Here is a 19,134-nt window from a genome sequence, read left to right on the forward strand (position 1 = left end):
AAAAAAAGAAAGAAAATCCCCAAAAAGAAAATACTTTCATCATCATTCAACACTTTCACCACACTCACACATTATCACTGTTTTTGCAGAGGTGCTCAGAATACAACAGTTTAGAAGCATATACGTATAAAGATACACAACATATCCCTCCAAACTGCCAATATCCCAAACCACTCCTTTAAAGTGCAGGCATTGTACTTCCCATTTCCAGGACTCAAGTCCGACTATATGAAAATAACCGGTTTCCCTGAATCCCTTCACTAAATATTACCCTGCTCACACTCCAACAGATCGTCAGGTCCCAAGTATCATTCGTCTCCATTCACTCCTATCTAACACGCTCATGCACGCTTGCTGGAAGTCCGAGCCCCTCGCCCACAAAACCTCCTTTACCCCCTCTTTCCAACCCTTTCGAGGACGACCCCTACCCCTCTTTCCTTCCCCTATAGATTTATATGCTTTCCATGTCATTCTACTTTGATCCATTCTCTCTAAATGACCAAACCACCTCAACAACCCCTCTTCTGCCCTCTGACTAATGCTTTTATTAACTCCACACCTTCTCCTAATTTCCACACTCCGAATTTTCTGCATAATATTTACACCACACATTGCCCTTAGACAGGACATCTCCACTGCCTCCAACCATCTCCTCGCTGCTGCATTTACCACCCAAGGTTCACAACCATATACGAGTGTTGGTACTACTATACTTTCATACATTCCCTTCTTTGCCTCCATAGATAACGTTTTTTGACTCCACATATACCTCAACGCACCACTCGCCTTTTTTCCCTCATCAATTCTATGATTAACCTCATCCTTCATAAATCCATCCACCGACACGTCAACTCCCAAGTATCTGAAAACATTCACTTCTTCCATACTCCTCCTCCCCAATTTGATATCCAATTTTTCTTTATCTAAATCATTTGATACCCTCATCACCTTACTCTTTTCTATGTTCACTTTCAACTTTCTACCTTTACACACATTCTCAAACTCATCCACTAACCTTTGCAATTTTTCTTTAGAATCTCCCATAAGCACAGTATCATCAGCAAAAAGTAACTGTGTCAATTCCCATTTTGAATTTGATTCCCCATAATTTAATCCCACCCCTCTCCCGAACACCCTAACATTTACTTCTTTTACAACCCCATCTATAAATATATTAAACAACCATGGTGACATTACACATCCCTGTCTAAGACCTACTTTTACCGGGAAGTATTCTCCCTCTCTTCTACACACCCTAACCTGAGCCTCACTATCTTCATAAAAGCTCTTTACAGCATTTAGTAACTTACCACCTATTCCATAAACTTGCAACATCTGCCACATTGCTCCTCTATCCACTCTATCATATGCCTTTTCTAAATCCATAAATGCAATAAAAACTTCCCTACCTTTATCTAAATACTGTTCACATATATGCTTCAATGTAAACACTTGATCTACACATCCCCTACCCACTCTGAAGCCTTCTTGCTCATCCGCAATTCTACATTCTGTCTTACCTCTAATTCTTTCAATTATAACCCTACCGTATACTTTTCCTGGTATACTCAGTAAACTTATTCCTCTATAATTTTTACAATCTCTTTTGTCCCCTTTTCCTTTATATAAAGGGACTATACATGCTCTCTGCCAATCCCTAGGTACCTTCCCCTCTTTCATACATTTATTAAACAAAAGTACCAACCACTCCAACACTATATCCCCCCCTGCTTTTAACATTTCTGTCATGATCCCATCAGTTCCAGCTGCTTTACCCCCTTTCATTCTACGTAAAGCCTCACGTACCTCCACCACACTTACATTCTGCTCTTCACTCCTAAAAGATGGTATACCTCCCTGGCCAGTACATGAAATTACCGCCTCCCTTTCTTCCTCAACATTTCAAAGTTCCTCAAAATATTCTCGCCATCTACCTAATACCTCCCTCTCCCCATCTACTAACTCCCCTACTCTGTTTTTAACGGACAAATCCATACTTTCCCTAGGCTTTCTTAACTTGTTTAACTCACTCCAAAATTTTTTCTTATTTTCATTAAAATTTCTTGACAGTGCCTCTCCCACTCTTTCATCTGCTCTCCTTTTGCACTCTCTCACCACTCTCTTCACCTTTCTTTTACTCTCCATATACTCTGCTCTTCTTATAACACTTCTGCTTTGTAAAAACCTCTCGTAAGCTACCTTTTTCTCTTTTATCACACCCTTTACTTCATCATTCCACCAATCACTCCTCTTTCCTCCTGCCCCCACCCTCCTATAACCACAAACTTCTGCCCCACATTCTAATACTGCATTTTTAAAACTATTCCAACCCTCTTCAACCCCCCCACTACTCATCTTTGCACTAGCCCACCTTTCTGCCAATAGTCGCTTATATCTTGCCCGAACTTCCTCCTCCCTTAGTTTATACACTTTCACCTCCCTCTTACTTGTTGTTGCCACCTTCCTCTTTTCCCATCTACCTCTTACTCTAACTGTAGCTACAACTAAATAATGATCTGATATATCAGTTGCCCCTCTATAAACATGTACATCCTGGAGCCTACCCATCAACCTTTTATCCACCAATACATAATCTAACAAACTACTTTCATTACATGCTACATCATACCTTGTATATTTATTTATCCTCTTTTTCATAAAATATGTATTACTTATTACCAAATTTCTTTCTACACATAACTCAATTAAAGGCTCCCCATTTACATTTACCCCTGGCACCCCAAATTTACCTACTACTCCCTCCATAACATTTTTACCCACTTTAGCATTGAAATCCCCAACCACCATTACTCGCACACTTGATTCAAAACTCCCCACGCATTCACTCAACATTTCCCAGAATCTCTCTCTCTCTTCTACACTTCTCTCTTCTCCAGGTGCATACACGCTTACTATAACCCACTTTTCACATCCAATCTTTATTTTACTCCACATAATCCTTGAATTTATGCATTTGTAGTCCCTCTTTTCCTGCCATAGCTTATCCTTCAACATTATTGCTACTCCTTCTTTAGCTCTAACTGTATTTGAAACCCCTGACCTAATCCCATTTATTCCTCTCCATTGAAACTCTCCCACCCCCTTCAGCTTTTTCACTTAAAGCCAGGACATCCAGTTTCTTCTCATTCATAACATCCACAATCATCTCTTTCTTATCATTTGCACAACATCCACACACATTCAGACTTCCCACTTTGACAATTTTCTTCTTATTATTATTCTTATTCTTATTCTTATAACTTTCTTCTTATGGTTTAATAATGGAAAATGAGTTGGTTATTTGTTTCACCAAAGGATGGTCATGAAATATGCTTCGTGGGAGACGAAGGATTCCGTGAACTTTCTCAAGTAGACCCCAAAGGCGATGAACTCCTGAATGAGGCTATGAAGAAAGACAAGTCAGATGAGTGGTTTGCTAAAAAAGGTGGAAAGGCCTCAGCTTAAATTTCATCCAGCTTATTTCAACAGTGAAACGGTGAACCTTTGTCAAGTTAAACTATTTGCATCAGTTAAGTTTAAAGCTATTACCATTTTTGTACCTTTTTTGAAAAATACAATAGTTCTTTTCCAGTTGTTAGATCATTTACCTTTCTATTCATTTATATACAGGTAGCTAATGTGTTTTTTTCCATTTGAAGAAGAATTATAATTTCTGATTCATTAATTCGCCTTGTATCATGTGCCATATAACATCACTACACAAAACTTGGCTGAGAACAAGACTGGCTTGTGGAACATCACTTTTACTCTGCCAGCAGTAACGAAAGGATAAGGTATTATTTGTGGTCCTGTCTTTCATTTTTTGTTTTACCAAGCGTGTTCTAACGTGTGTGTTCTTGTTATGCATTTTCAAGAGGAAATGCTTGAATTGTGTGTACATGGTTGCATATTATAAGTGCTTGTGTGTTTGTAGCTATGCATAAGTACTTGTCTGTTATATTTGTACTTGCCATATTTTCATTTACTGAAGTTGCTTGTTTCATTTGCTGAAGTTGCTTGTTTTTAGTCTTGTGTATGTATTCATTTGTGATATGTATGTGTTCTTGTAAGACTTGTATATGCTTGCCATGTGTGATAGCTTTGTGGTGTCCTGTCTTCAGTGTTTAATGTCTCATATGAATTTAGTTTCCAGTGATTGTAGCACTTACTACCACTCTTGAATCCCAGTCTAGCAGTCTTCTGCTATTGTTTGTGAATAATAATAGTAAACTTGTCATATGAACTTTGGTAAAAGGTGTTTAAAGTACTATTAACCCTCTATTAGGCCCTCTCCGAGACTCGTTCTCAGGGTCGGCCAAATTTAAAAAAAAAAAAAAAAAAAAATTCTCATGAAAAGATAGAGAATCTTTTCCAAATCATAATGACACCAAAAATATAAAATTTGATGGAAAACTTATGGAATTATGCTCTCGCGAAGTTAGCGGTCTCGGACGATGTTTACGGATCAGCGATTTTGCCCACTTTGAGCCCCATTTTCGGCCAGTTCCACTGTACTAGTCGACAAAAAACATGAATATTTCGCTAGAACTCCATTTTTTCTATTGAATGAGTGCAAGAAACCTCCCATTTACCAATTTCAACTATCCAGTACAGTGGTCAGAATTTAGCAATTTTGCCAATTTCACACAAATTTCAAAAGATGCCAATTTCCGAATAGGGTCCAGAACAAACAAGAAATACATTCCTGGCACTAAAATGACATTTTCTCTGTTCATTAGTCATGTCTCAAGGCCCCACTTACATTCTTTTGCTTTCCACTTTGAATTTTTATTCTCACAAAAAATAGAAGATTTACTGTTATGCAGACTACAGCATTAGTGTAAAAAATGGTATGACTCATATTGGCGCACTTGCAAAAGAATATTAGACTCAACAGTTGATGTGTATTGGACGCTTGGCATGATTTGCTTACTTTTGAACTTTGGTAAAAATCGAACATTTCTGCTACTTTGAGCTCAATTTCAAGGTACTTTTCATTGTAAAACCAGTCAAAATCATCTCAATTTCTATTTCTATGATATGCCTTCCATTCTATAAAATGAGACCAAGAAAACTAGAATGCAACAATAAATACCATACGAAAATACAGTGCAAAGTCGCTGTTTTATTCCAAAAAAACGGTCAGTTTTTTTTTCTCATTATGCACTGTGTGCTGCAGGATTTTTTTTTATACCGTGCACACTGACCACATAGACCCATTCTTTCATATGGAGGCCTACCAGCTTTCTCCCACTAGATTTGAGGGCGCTAGAATTTAGGCGTACTAGTACATGTACGTCAAAAACCCTGGGTCGTAAGCCGTACTAGTACATCCGAAACCCTCAAAGGGTTAATGAATATAGAAGTTAGTACAAATAAAAAAAAGAATTATGTTCACACATTTCTGGCAAGACAGCTGTCGAATGAATGATGGTGAATGAATTTTTTTTTTTTTTTTTTAGGGGGTCATCCTACCTTGATGGGAGACTGCTGGTATGGTAGAAAAAAAGAGATCTAGTATGTTTTTCAATTCTGTTTTTGTGTATACATACAGTATTTTCAGTCTGATTTGTTTTTCGTTTGTTTATTAAATACTATATTTAAATGCTTGGTTCACCCTTATTTGCAATGCCTTATATGTTCTTTTAGCATCACTTTCTCTTTCTTCCTGTGCATGCTTGTTAAAAAACATTACCTCTTTATTACCTCATCTTTTGTGATCTTGTTTGTGATTATTATATCTTTTTTCTTTCTGTATGTGCTCTTCAATTGTGTATGTGCTTGTAATATGTGTACATGTAGTGTGAATATGCAGTATGTGTATTGTGTGTACACAGGTCATGTTTATGTACTTGTTACATTCATTATAAATGTCATGTGTAGGTACAAGTCATGTGTACACTCATTATGTATATGTAAATATGCATCATGTACAGTATGTGCTAGTCAGGTGTATGATCATGCATGTTAAGCACATGTCATGTATGTGCCTGTCATGTGTGCATGTGTGTGTGTTTTTGGGCTTGCATGTTTTTATTCATTCTGTCATGTACGCTCCTTACCAGACTCGTCTGGTACTTGCCTGGTCAACTAGGCTCTTGCTGCTGCTGGTCCACTGACCCACATATCCATCACAACTGGTTGATCTGGTATCATGAGCATAGCTGTTCCTATAATTACAAATGGGTAATTACCCAGCTCAGGGTGGTGTATGCAGAACTTAAATTGTAACTAAGGAGTACTAATGAGGTGTAGTTCCTCTTAATGCATTTCTTTGAATTAAGGAAGAAATTTTGAGTGTACTATGCAGTGTGACATGAATCCGGACAACATCTATGATTACCTATTTAATAAGTATAAAAATACCATTGCTTTATTTTTGGGCAGATGCTGGGAGTCAATAAAATTGATCTGCAGTTTTTCGTCTTTCATTACATAGTTTAAGTTGGATGCAGATCTGATAATATAAATTTCACGTGGTATGTAAGAAAGGAAAAATTGCACGAAGTGGGATAGGTTTGTAGTTAGACTGCTTAGTAGTGGTATTTTATTTTTCTTTACAGCTGTTTGACCCTTTTAGGTCTAGCATTTTAATACAGTTATATAATTAATTTGCACTACAAATATCCATAATGAAAGAATTAGTTGCAGCATTCCATTGTAATTTGGTTTGTGTTACTGTTTCATTATAATTGTGAAATATCAAACTATTACTCTTTAGTAATTGATCGTTACCTAATGCAGTGGTTCCCAGACTGTGGTCTGCACACCCCAGGGGTGCACAAGCCGACTTTTTGAGGGTGCACAGAATTTTTATTTAGTATGCAACCTCTCCTCACTTAATGACAGGGTTCCGTTCCTAAGACCACATCGTTAAACGAATTCATCGCAAAGTGAGGAGCATACTATAATGGTAGTGGGTTTGACTCGACTCTCTTTGATAATATTTTAACCCGTAAACGGTCCAAATGTATATATATGTTTTTTCAACATTTGAAAGTATGAAAAAAAGTAGATCTTCTTTGTTTTTCTAAATTTGAAAATGTGTAAAAAAACTTTGATCTAATTGTTTTTTTTTGTTATATTTGAAAATATGTAAAAAAAATGTAGATCTACTTTTGTAGCACTACACATGTGAACCTCGTCAAGGGGGGCTCCTTGGCGTGGTGAAGAGGCTCTTGGTCTGAGGAATTAGACCTGTCGGTCTCCTTCCTCAGACCGAACCTAATTACCCCCCAATCCCCCCTCCCCTCCCCCATCCTCCCCTTTTCCCTTTCCTCCTCCCCCTCTCCACCCCTCCCTTTTGCCCTTCCTCTTTTTGGCCTTTGGGATTTTTCCCAAAGACGCGCTAGTTCCTAGGTAGGGGAAAGGGTACCGGGGTCCATCCCATTCCGTTGAGGTTCTTGGCGGTGGCGTAGTTTGCAGTGGAATCTGGATCGCCTGGGGATGTCCCGATCCCTCTCCGGTATCCCAGAGAGTGGCTTTGGGCGTCTTTCGGGCGGCGGGTGTATCTCTGGAAGCCACCTTTCGGATTCCGGGGGTGGTGGCCAAAGGAGGCATGCTTTGTGGTGGATATCCGGCCGCCCTCTCTTTTGTCCACCGAGGTAGCTCGGCAGATGTGAGGTTGCTATCCCAGATTGCTGGTTTACTGGCATGATGGGTAGGGTATGGCACGGGTTCCATGCTGCATCTACGCTACTTGCGGTGCTGAGGTCCTCTCGGGCGTGGAGGGAGATTTCTGGCCATTTCATTCCTCCTAGGAACTATCCCTCCCCGGTCCCCCCTTTTTTATTCTTTTTTTATTTTTTAGTTTATTTTCTTTCTTTTTTTTTTTTCTTAAAAACAAAAAGAAAGAAGTAACCTAACCATGGAGAACCCAATCCATGAACCTGCTACCCCCGGGCCCCTTCTTGATACGGCACCCCGTTCTGACCCCGCCTCGTCTTTGGACCACTCTTCGGACACTCCTCATGCCTCTGTACCTCTTGCCGGTGCTGTTTCCTCACCCGCTTCAGGTACTGAGGTCTCGACTGACTCCTTCGATTTATCTGACCTCCACTCTCCTATGACTATGCTTCCGGCCTCTCCCTCTACGGTGCGGCAATTTTCGAATCGCCGGCCCGTTCCACGTCGGACCAACTCTGGTCCCACGCCTCAACGCCAATGACAATTACCTGCTGATGATACTTCTCCACCTTCTCGTTCTTCTCAGAAAAGATTGACACGTCCTGCACTCCCTTTCCAAGCTCATTTTCAGACTGCACAATGGACTAAATTCTTCACTTTACGACCGACTTCCTCTACCACCTATCTTTCCGACCACAGTATTGGCAAGGCACTCCTACGCCATGTTGGTAAAGATATTTCTTTTAATGTTCTTAAGAGCGGTACGTGCATCATCACTGTACAGAATGCTACCCAAGCTCATGATCTTTCTCTTCTTTCCCATATAGATACTGTTCCTGTCACTATTGAAAAACATCATTCCCTCAATTCTTGTAGTGGTACCGTCATTCTGCCCCATACCATAGTTCAACAAAATTTCCAGACATGTGACAATGACATTCTTGAACAGCTGGAACTCCAAGATCTCCCAATCCTCAAGGTAGACACTTACGTTCTTCCTGCCCGCGGGCGGAGACGATACCCTAGCAATGTGGCTCGTTTAACTTTCGAGAGCCATGAACTCCCATCCTCAGTTTATGTAGCAGGACATCGGTTACAGGTTCGAAAGGTGATCCCTACACCGCAACAGTGTAGAAATTGCTGGCGATTTGGCCATCCAGCGAAATATTGCAGATCTATAGCCAAATGCCCAGTCTGTGGTGCCGATGACCATTCAAATACGTCTTGCAATCGACCTCCCTCTTGCCTTAATTGTCATGAGGCTCACCCTTCGTACTCTCGCCGTTGCCAAGTCTACTTAAATGAGCGGGAAATCCGTTAACTCAGAGGCAGAAGGTCTCCCTTATGCCATGGCAGTTTCTCATCTCCGCCTCCAAGGGAGACTACCTCGTGTTTCTTATTCCCGTGTTTCAAAACGCCCCCCCACTTCTGGGGTCCCATCTGCAGCCTCCTCTGTGGTTACCTATCACATAGTCACTCCTGTATCTAATTCTTTTGCTGTCCTAGGCTCAGACGTCCCTACTTCAACACCTCAGTCTGTTCTCGCTTCTTCGTGTTCTTCCTCACAAGCCTCAGTATAGAAGAGATCTCGTACGACACCTCCTCCCAATCATCCCTCTACTTCTCAGAAGCCAAAAAAAGGTCCTTTAACCCCTCCTTCCCTTCTTCCACCTCCTCATTTTACCTTCCCTGTCTCTGTACCGGGTTCTTCCCCTCTCACTGGCTCTGTTACAAGTGTAGAGGTTCACCCTCCTCCTCGTACTATACCTACCTCCCCTGTTCCCTCCCAAGTTTCTTCCTCTTCTGCCACCTCCCAGGTTTCTGCCTCTTCTGTCCCCTTCCAGGCTTCTTCTCCAGTTTCCTCCACCCTTTCACCCTCCCCTACCTTGGTACAGTCCATTACAGTTCCAGTCTACTCATCCTCCCCCTACCATCTCCAATATTATCTCCCATACGATGTCTCTGAATTCCGAAACACTTGAAGCAATCTCTGAATATATTGCAGAGACCAAACCATCAATGGACACTGATCCACCCTCTGTTCCTTCTCTCTAATCTCCTCCATCTGCACAACTCCTTTCTTCACAGCGCACCGTTCCTTCGCTGCTTGAACGTTTTCCACTGCCTCCGCAGGTGGACTTTTCTAACCCCTCTAGTCCGTAGGAACCCTTACCTGTGGATTTCAGGTATCTTTATCATTGCCAATCATGGCCTATTTACAGTGGAATATATGCGGCCTCAGGGGTAATCGGGGTGAGCTTCAGATGTTACTCTCCCAGTTTTCCCCTGTTGGTGTTTGCTTACAGGAACCAAAATTACACTCTGCTGTTATCTCTCCCATCTCAGGCTATAATTTATTGCATTCTTCAGATCCTTTTCCTGATGGGACCTTTAATGAAAGTGCCCTTCTTCTACGCACTGATATTCCGTACCATCAGCTATTTGTTCGTACTTCGCTGCATTACACAGCAGCCCGTATCCACTTGCATAGGTGGTATACGCTCTGTTCCTTATATCTCTCACCTTCTCGGGCATTATCTATTCCGGATATTGCCTTTCTTGTTTCGTCATTACCGCCACAGATTCTGTTACTTGGCGATTTTAATGCCCATCATTTCCTCTGGGGGGAATTCTCACTGTGATTCCCGTGGCATTCAGTTAGAGGCTTTTCTCTCCACGCACCCCCTCCATGTTTTAAATACAGGTACTCACACCCATTTTGACCCTCAGACTCTCACACTCTTGCATCGATCTCTGTCTGCTCTTCCTCCGCCGCATTAGACTTCACCTGGTCTGTTCTCCTGGATTCACATGACAGTGATCATTTCCCAATCATTCTTACTTCCCCTTTATATTCACCACCTCTTCGTATCCCACACTGGCAATTTGATCAGGCAAATTGGAACCTTTACTCACAACTAACTGTTATGAGAGAGGTTCCTTCTTCGTCCTCCATTGATGAGCTTTTACACCTCTTCTCGTCCTCCGTTTTAACCGCAGCTTCTCATTCTATACCCCAAACTTTTTGCAGGCATTCTCAGAAATGCGTGCCTTGGTGGTCCCCTGCTTGTGCTCATGCAGTACGTTTGAAACGTGCTGCATGGGGCAGGTACCGGTACAATAGAACCACGGAGAGACTTCTTGATTTTAAGCAGAAGCGTGCGATCGCTCGCCGCGTCATCCGTGACGCTAAACTCACTTGCTGGCGAGATTGTCTCCACCATCACTTCTGCTTCCTCTGAGTGCAGTCTGGAAAAAAGTACGAAAACTGAGTGGTAAATATTCTCCTGACCCGGCTCCTGTTCTGCGGGTTGCCGGTGTTGATATAGCAAACCCACTAGATGTTGCCAATGAAATTGGCAATCATCTGGTCCGTATTTCTCAGGCTCCATCTATGCCCCTCATTTCTTTCCTCAAAGTCTGTCAAAGAGTTAGCACCCTTGGACTTTTCTTCTCTCAGAGAAGAACAGTAAAATGTGCCTTTTACACTTCAAGAAGTGGAGGCAACACTCTCAGCTTGCCGATCATCGGCAGCTGGGCCCAACGACATACATATTCGTATGCTACAACATTTACATCAGTCAGCCCTTGCAGTCCTATTACGCCTTTTCAATCTTATTTGGTCACAAGGAGTTCTTCCACAGCTGTGGAAATCTGCCATTGTTCTCCCTTTCCACAAACCAGGCACTACGGGAAATGAAGCCTCCCACTATCGTCCCATTGCTCTTACCAGTGCAATTTGCAAAGTGATGGAACGCCTGGTAAATAGACGTTTAGTGTGGTATTGAGACACAGAACGGTCTCTCCACTCGTCAATATGGCTTTTGTAAGGGATGTTCTACCATAGACCCCTTACTACGCTTGGATACGTATGTTCGTAATGCCTTTGCGAATAGCCACTCGGTTATTGCCATATTTTTTGACCTTGAGAAGGCATATGACACAACTTGGAGGTATAATATTTTAGCTCAAGCCCACTCCTTAGGCCTTCGAGGCAATCTACCATCCTTCCTTAAGAACTTTTTAACTGACAGGCATTTCCGTGTTCGGGTAAATAATGTGCTCTCCCTGGACTTTATCCAAGCTGAAGGTGTCCCCCAGGGATGTGTTCTGAGCACAACACTTTTTCTCCTTGCTATAAATGATTTGGCCTCTAGTCTTCCATCAAATATTTGGTCATCACTCTATGTTGATGACTTCGCTATTGCCTGTGCAGGCGCTGACTGTCACCTCATTAGTTTCTCTCCAGCATTTGGTCGACCTTGTTTCCAATTGGGCCACCACACATGGGTTTAAATTTTCCAGCACCAAAACTCGCCAAATTACTTTCACTAGACGCTCTGTCATCTCTGATCATCCTTTGTACCTCTATGGCTCCCATATCCCTGAACGTGATAGTCAGTTTTCTGGGCCTCCTCTTTGACCGTAGGTTATCCTGGAAACCTCACATTACCTCTCTGAGGGCAACTTGTCACAGCCGGCTGAACCTTCTTAAAACCCTTGCTCATCTTTCATGGGGAGCTGATCATCGAACTCTCCTTCGCCTACATTCCACCCTCATTTTATCGAAACTTGATTATGGTGATCAGATCTATTCAGCGGCTTCTCCTGCTACTCTCTCTAACCTTAACCCTATTCACCACCAAGGATTACGTTTATGCCTTGGTGCTTTTCGCTCTTCCCCTGTTGAGAGCCTCTATGCAGAAGCGAACGTTCCATCCTCATCCGATCGCCGTGATACCCATTGCCTTCGCTACTATGTACGCTCTCATGATCTCTGCAATTCTTCCATTTATAGAATGGTCACTGATATTAGTAAACATTCTTTATTTGTTCGCCGCCCCTGTTTACTCCGTCCCTTCTCTCTTCGCCTACATTCGCTCTTGTCTTCTCTTCAGTTACCACCTTTCTATGTTCCTGTAGCATCTCGCTTTTCCCTACCCCGCTGGGAAGTTCCAGCTGTTCGAGTCTGATCTTTCTCTCTCCCTTGGTCGAAAGCCCAACTGCCTACAGTCGCTTCCCGCTCTCTTTTTCTTGACCACTTCCACTTTCTCATGCCATTGCAGTGTACACAGATGGCTCTAAGTCTTCTGACGGCGTAGGATTCGCAGCAGTGTTTCCGGACAGCGTTGTACGAGGGCATTTACTATCTTCGGCTAGTATTTTTACTGCTGAATTGTATGCCATTCTTGCAGCACTTATCCGTATTGCATCTATACCTGTGTCATCATTTGTGGTTGTCTCAGACTCCCTTAGTGCTTTACAGTCTATACAGAAATTTGATACACCTCACCCCTTAGTCCTCCGTATCCAACTTTGGCTACGCCGCATCTTTACCAAGCATCAAGATATTGTTTTTTGTTGGGGCCCTGGTCATGTTGACGTACAGGGCAATGAACAGGCAGACACTGCTGCGCGGTCAGCAGTACATGACCTACCAGTTTCATATAGAGGTATTCCATTTATGGACTATTTTGCTGCAATAGCTACCCACCTTCACACCCATTGGCAACAACGTTGGTCTACTATGCTCGGTAACAAACTTCAATCTATTAAACCGAGTATAGGTTACTGGCCGTCTTCTTGTCACCAGTGTCGAGGTTGGGAGACTACTCTCCCATCTTCACATTGGCCATACTCGTCTTACTCATGGATATCTCATGGAGAGGCGCCCTGCTCCTCTGTGTGAGAATTCTGAGTCCATTATCAGTCAGCCACATTCTTTTGGACTGCCCACTTTATCAACGAGCACGCAGAATTTACCTCCATCGTCGTCTTCGCTCCGCTGCTCTCTCTTTACCTTCCCTTCTCGCTGATGGACCCACCTTTCATCCGGACTCTCTCATTGACTTTTTGACAACAACTGACTTACTTCACAAACTCTGATACCTTCAGCCCTTTCTACCTCAATCTCTTGCTACCCTCTACCCCCGCACTATCCTCTGCCCCGCTGTTTTCTGTAACCTACTGATCATGCCTCCCTCCTCCTACCGCTCAATACCCTCGCTTCCTTCCCTACCCTGCAGCGCTGTATAGCCCTTGTAGCTTAGCGCTTCTTTTTGATTATAATAATAATACACATGTGAACGTAGATCTGCTTGGACCGTTCATGGGTTAATGTCACCTTTGCATCATTTATAACATTTCTGGTATATTTTTAAATGTTTGTACGGTAGTGTACCGTATATTGTAATAAACAGAATAGAGGAAATAAGCTCTAATATACATTATTTAGGCATTGATACTGGTCAGAGAGCCCGTCGTAAGTCCAAGGCGTCTGTAAAGGAGTACATTGCTAAGTGAGGAGAAGCTATATTGTACTTTTTATTAGATATTTGACATGTCTTTAACCAAGAATATTATAATTTTAAAATGATTTAGTACATTCCAGGGTAACCTTTTATGAGTTTCATGTGTGTGTCCATCCAGCTGGTGCAGTAACACCTACACTCATTTTGAGTGTCATTCACAACAGTGCATCTTACATCTTGAGTGGCCTAAGTGAAAATATGTGACCTGTTTCTCTGTTTTTTATAAGGATGTAAGGTGCATGAATCAGATATGTTGAAAATTTGCATAATGAAGTGACGGGTGTTGAACTGGATATGCAGCCTCTCCTCACTTAGCGATGTACTCGTTTACCAACACCTCGGACTTATGACGGGCTCTCTGACCAGTATTCATACCTAAATAATGTATGTATATTAGAGCTGATTTCCTCTATTCTGTTTATTACAATATACAGTACACTGCTGTACAAACACTTAAAAATATACCAGAATGTTATAAATAGTGTAAAGGTGACATTAAAACAATATCAAAGATGGTTGACACACTCACTACCATAATAGTATGCTCCTCACTTAGTGATGAATTAGTTTAATGACGTGGTCTTAGGAACGGAACTCCATCGTTAAGTGAGGAGAGTCTGTATTCAGTTTTGTATACAAGAGGTAGGAAGAAAGTACAGTAAGTTTGCTGGCTCTATTCATACTGGGAAGGTCTTCTTTTAACAAACTGGCTATATCCTATCAAGGCAGTACTGGGAAGGTGTGCTTTGCTAATTGCTACCATCATGTAGTCGTGTAACTTTTGTGCCATTTTCTTGTATTTTTTAGATGCAATTGTTCGACCTATTAGTTCTTGTCTTTTGTATTAATTATAATGAAGCTGGGATAAAGAAATATAAATCAGTGTCAGTATACATAACAGTTACAATTAAAAATTACTTTCATGCACCTGAATTGGACACCTGGTTAAGAACAGAGAAACACTTACAAGAAAAAAAAAATGCTTTGAAAAAGGCTAACATCGTTGTTACTGGCAATGAAGATGGCTAGAGAAGTGAAGGAGCAGTGATATGGAGGGACAGAGAAAGGATGAGGAATCTCATCCTGGAGATCTATTGTGTAAATGGGGTAGAGTTGAGAAGAGTGAGAGGAGAGAGAAAAAAAAAAAATGCAAGTACATGACGAAAGTTTTATTGGTCTGGCATTTACATGGATTTGTCAAAATTCACAATATAATACTCTGCTCTATATGGGCTTTCAATTTTGTAATATCATTGTAACATACCAAGATAAAACCATTCCCATTACTAAATTACACTAATTATAATACATTAGAATGTACCACTCCATAACCTGTATCAGTATAAAGTCTGCCCGAAATGCCAAGGCATGCTAATGGCTTTCTTTGTACTTTATATTTTGTTATATGTAAACCTCACATTGTAAACTTTACAAAGAAATAAAAATTTTGAATTTTGAATTTGTAGTGAAGTTCTAGCTAACAGGTGTCTCGAGCCTTTTTTATTTACATCGCCACCTACAAAGTGGACATAAAAATTTAAAAGTCAAGCTACTTGATTTTTTCAAATGTTTTTTTCTGCAGTTCTTCAGTTGACAAAACTGTTGAAGCTGCATGCATGCAATGGTTCTGCGAAGGAAGGACATGCATTAAATAAAAATGTGTGCTTGCTGGTTATAAATCATATGATGAATTGCATGCTTGGGAAGAAGATAGCAAAAAAAAGTTGGATATCATCCCTCTTTCCAACAGTACAGTGGTTTGTCAAAACATTCTTTGCCAATGAATCAGTCGTATAAAAAACAGCGAGTTTTACCCTGAAAATTGACCAGTTCATGGATGTTGCAAATTTGGTTAATCTTTTCATTTACATTTGTTAACTTTTTTGGGGGTATAGTCTGAGAAATTTTTTGTTGGCCACCGGCCACTAGTATAAAAGAAGATATTTTTAACTTGAATCTATTTTTGTGAGAGCTAATGAAATAGACTGGCCATACTGTGTGGGAATATGTATTGATGGAGTGTTATCAGTGACTTATAGCTCACATCACATGGCTCCATCAGTTTGCTGGATATACTGCAATATTTGCAGAGGCCTTTACCACTAAAAAGATGCTTGATGAGTTTATTCGTACTTTATTTCATAAAAAATTGTAACTTCATCAAAGTTCATCTGGTTAATTTTTTTTTTTTATGTTCTGTGCAGTGACATGGGTAGCAAACACAAGATGCTTCTCCTGTACACTAAAATATGTTGCTTATCGTATTACAAAGTTTTCACAGGACTTTTTGAACTGTTCAAGTGTCTTCTTACCTGCAAGAAGAAGGCTGGTTACAGAAACTAATATACCTGGCAGACATTTTTACAACTTGGAATTACTGTAGCAGAAATTGTCTCAAGGGTGTCAGTGTCAGTGTTTAACACACAAGGCAAGATTAAAGTAGTGATAAAAAAAACTCATTCTAATCAATCTTTGTAAATACAAATCTTCTCCAGTGCTTTCCAATACTACACGAATTCATCAAAATGTGAAACTGTCTTGGATGAGCTTCTGAAAGGCCTCATAATTGGACACTTCAAGCAACTGAACCTCAAGCTATGGAGATGCTATCTTCCATAGGAACCTTTCTCAGACCTGGATATGCAATCCATTGTAAGTTAACCCTGTCTCACCTACCGTATTTCATGAAGAGCAGCAGTTAATAAAGGTTATCTGATGGTAGACTGTAAATACAATTCAAACAGAGATCACTCCTGCATTTCTGGATGCAAGCCATGAAAGAGTATTCAGACTTATCCAAACTAACCTTGAGAGTGATGAGTCAGAAATTTGCAACAGTTGGGTATTTTGATTGATGAAACTTTTTGCCTGCACAACAGGCTTTTTCATTTGAGTGCAAGTGAATGAATATAACGCTAGAAGTGATAGAAGAATTTTTGATGTGATTAGTCCACCACTGTCATTTTGGCCATAAAGATACCCAAGTGTTGCAGATGTGTCTTATTTGGCAACTTGTTGGTATATTATACCTTCTGTAATATAACCTTAAGGGTATTATTGACCTTGGCCTGATATCATATGGTAAGCTGATTTTTCTGTTTCCACTAGTAATGACAGTTTTGTCACAGGATGGATGCTAAGAACAATCTAAAAGAAAAACTGTCCACAGTTTTCCCCAGCTTTTCTGACTTTTGTACTGAAATGATTGGTAAGGAAAACTATATCAAAAATGTTATCTTTCAGTGACATAATTTTTATTTGCATCATCGTGCTTCCTCTTCAAGGGGGGCTCCTTGGCGTGGTGAAGAGGCTCTTGGTCTGAGGAATTAGCCCTGTCGGTCTTCTTCCTCAGACCGAACCTAATTACCCCCCATTCTCCCCTCCCCTATCCCATCCTCCCCATCCTCCCCTTTTTCCTTTCCTCCTCCTCCTCCTCACCCCTCCCTTTTGCCCTTCCTCTTTTTAGCCTTCGTGATTTCTCCCACAGGCGCGCTAGTTCCTAGGTAGGGGAAAGGACACCGGGGTCCATCCCATTCCGTTGAGGTTTCTTGGCGGTGGCGTAGTTTGCCGTGGAATCTGGATTGCCTAGGGATGTCCCGATCCCTCTCCGGTATCCCGGAGTAGCTTTGGGTGTCTTTTGGGCGACGGGTGTATCTCTGGAAGCCACCTTTCGGATTCCGGGGGTGGTGGCTGAAGGAGGTATGCTTTGTGGCGGATATCCGGCCGCCCTCTCTTTTGTCCACCGAGGTAGCTCGGCAGATGTGAGGTTGCTATCCCAGATTGCTGGTTTACTGGCATGAAGGGTAGGGTATGGCACGGGTTCCATGCTGCATCTGCGCTACTAGCGGTGTCGAGTCCTCTTGGGCGCGGAGGGAGATTTCTGGCCCTTTCATTCCTCCTAGGAACTATCCCTCCCCGGTCCCCCCTTTTTTTTTCTTTTTTTTATTTTTATTTTCTTTTCTTCTTTCTTTTTTTTTCTTAAAAACAAAAAGAAAGAAGTAACCTAACCATGGCAGCCCTAGTCCATGAACCTGGTACCCCCGGGCCCCTTCTTGATACCGCACCCCGTTCTGACCCCGCCTCGTCTTTGGACCACTCTTCAGACATTCCTCATGCCTCTGTACCTATTGCCGGTGCTGTTTCCTCACCCGCTTCAGGTACTGAGGCCTCGACTGACTCCTTCGATTTATCAGACCTTCGCTCTCCTCTGACTATGCTTCCGGCCTCTCCCTCTACGGTGCGGCAATTTTCAAATCGCCGACCCGTTCCACGTCGGACCAACTCTGGTCCCACGCCTAAACGTCAACGACAATTACCTGCTGATGATACTTCTCCACCTTCACCTTCTCGTTCTTCTCAGAAACGATCGACACGTCCTTCACTACCTTTCCACGCTCAGTTTCAGACTGAACAGTGGACTAAATTCTTCACTTTACGACCAACTTCCTCTACTGCCTATCTTTCTGACCATAGTATTGGCAAGGCACTCCTACGCCATGTTGGTAAAGATATTTCTTTTCATGCTCTTAAGAGCGGTACGCGCATCATTACCGTACAGAATGCTACCCAGGCTCGTGAGCTCTCTCGTCTTTCCCATATAGATACTGTTCCTGTCACCCTTGAAAAACATCATTCCCTCAATTCTTGTAGTGGTACCGTTATTCTGCCCCATACCATAGTTCAACAAAATTTCCAGACATGTGGCACCGACATTCTAGAACAGCTGGAACTCCAAGATCTCCCAATCCTCAAGGTAGACACTTACGTTCTTCCTGCCCGTGGGCGGAGACGATACCCTAGCAATGTGGCTCGTTTAACTTTTGACAGCCGAGAACTCCCATCCTCCGTTTATATAGCAGGACATCGGTTACAAGTTCGAAAGGTGATCCCTACACCACAACAGTGTAGAAATTGCTGGCGATTTGGCCATCCAGCGAAATATTGCAGATCTATCGCCGAATGCCCAGTCTGTGGTGCCGATGACCATTCTAATACGTCTTGCAATCGATCTCCCTCTTGCCTTAACTGTCATGAGGCTCACCCTTCGTACTCTCGCCGCTGTCAGGTCTATTTAAACGAGCGGGAAATCCGTTACCTCAAAGAGACAGAAGGTCTCCCTTATGCCATGGCAGTTTCTCATCTCCGCCTCCAAGGGAGACTCCCACGTGTTTCTTATTCCCGTGTTTCAAAACGTCCC

General features: G+C 41.9%; 1 protein-coding gene across 2 annotated transcripts in view; it reads left to right on the forward strand.

The window, feature by feature from the left end:
• LOC128693480 (glyoxalase domain-containing protein 4) overlaps positions 1-19,134 on the forward strand; it is a 43,092-nt gene that overhangs the window by 14,449 nt on the left and 9,509 nt on the right. Inside the window, exon 7 of one of the 2 annotated variants that reach the window (XR_011393588.1) lies at positions 3,316-3,529. Coding sequence is in view for 1 of the 2 variants with exons in the window: in XM_053783183.2 (XP_053639158.1) it covers positions 3,316-3,465 (150 nt within the window). In the remaining variant the exon portion in view is untranslated. Of the gene's footprint in view, positions 1-3,315; positions 3,592-19,134 lie in introns of those variants that run through there. The other variant, XM_053783183.2, reaches the window with a different exon arrangement.

This window comes from Cherax quadricarinatus, chromosome 57 (genome assembly GCF_038502225.1).
Source record: "Cherax quadricarinatus isolate ZL_2023a chromosome 57, ASM3850222v1, whole genome shotgun sequence".
Lineage (NCBI taxonomy): Eukaryota > Metazoa > Arthropoda > Malacostraca > Decapoda > Parastacidae > Cherax > Cherax quadricarinatus.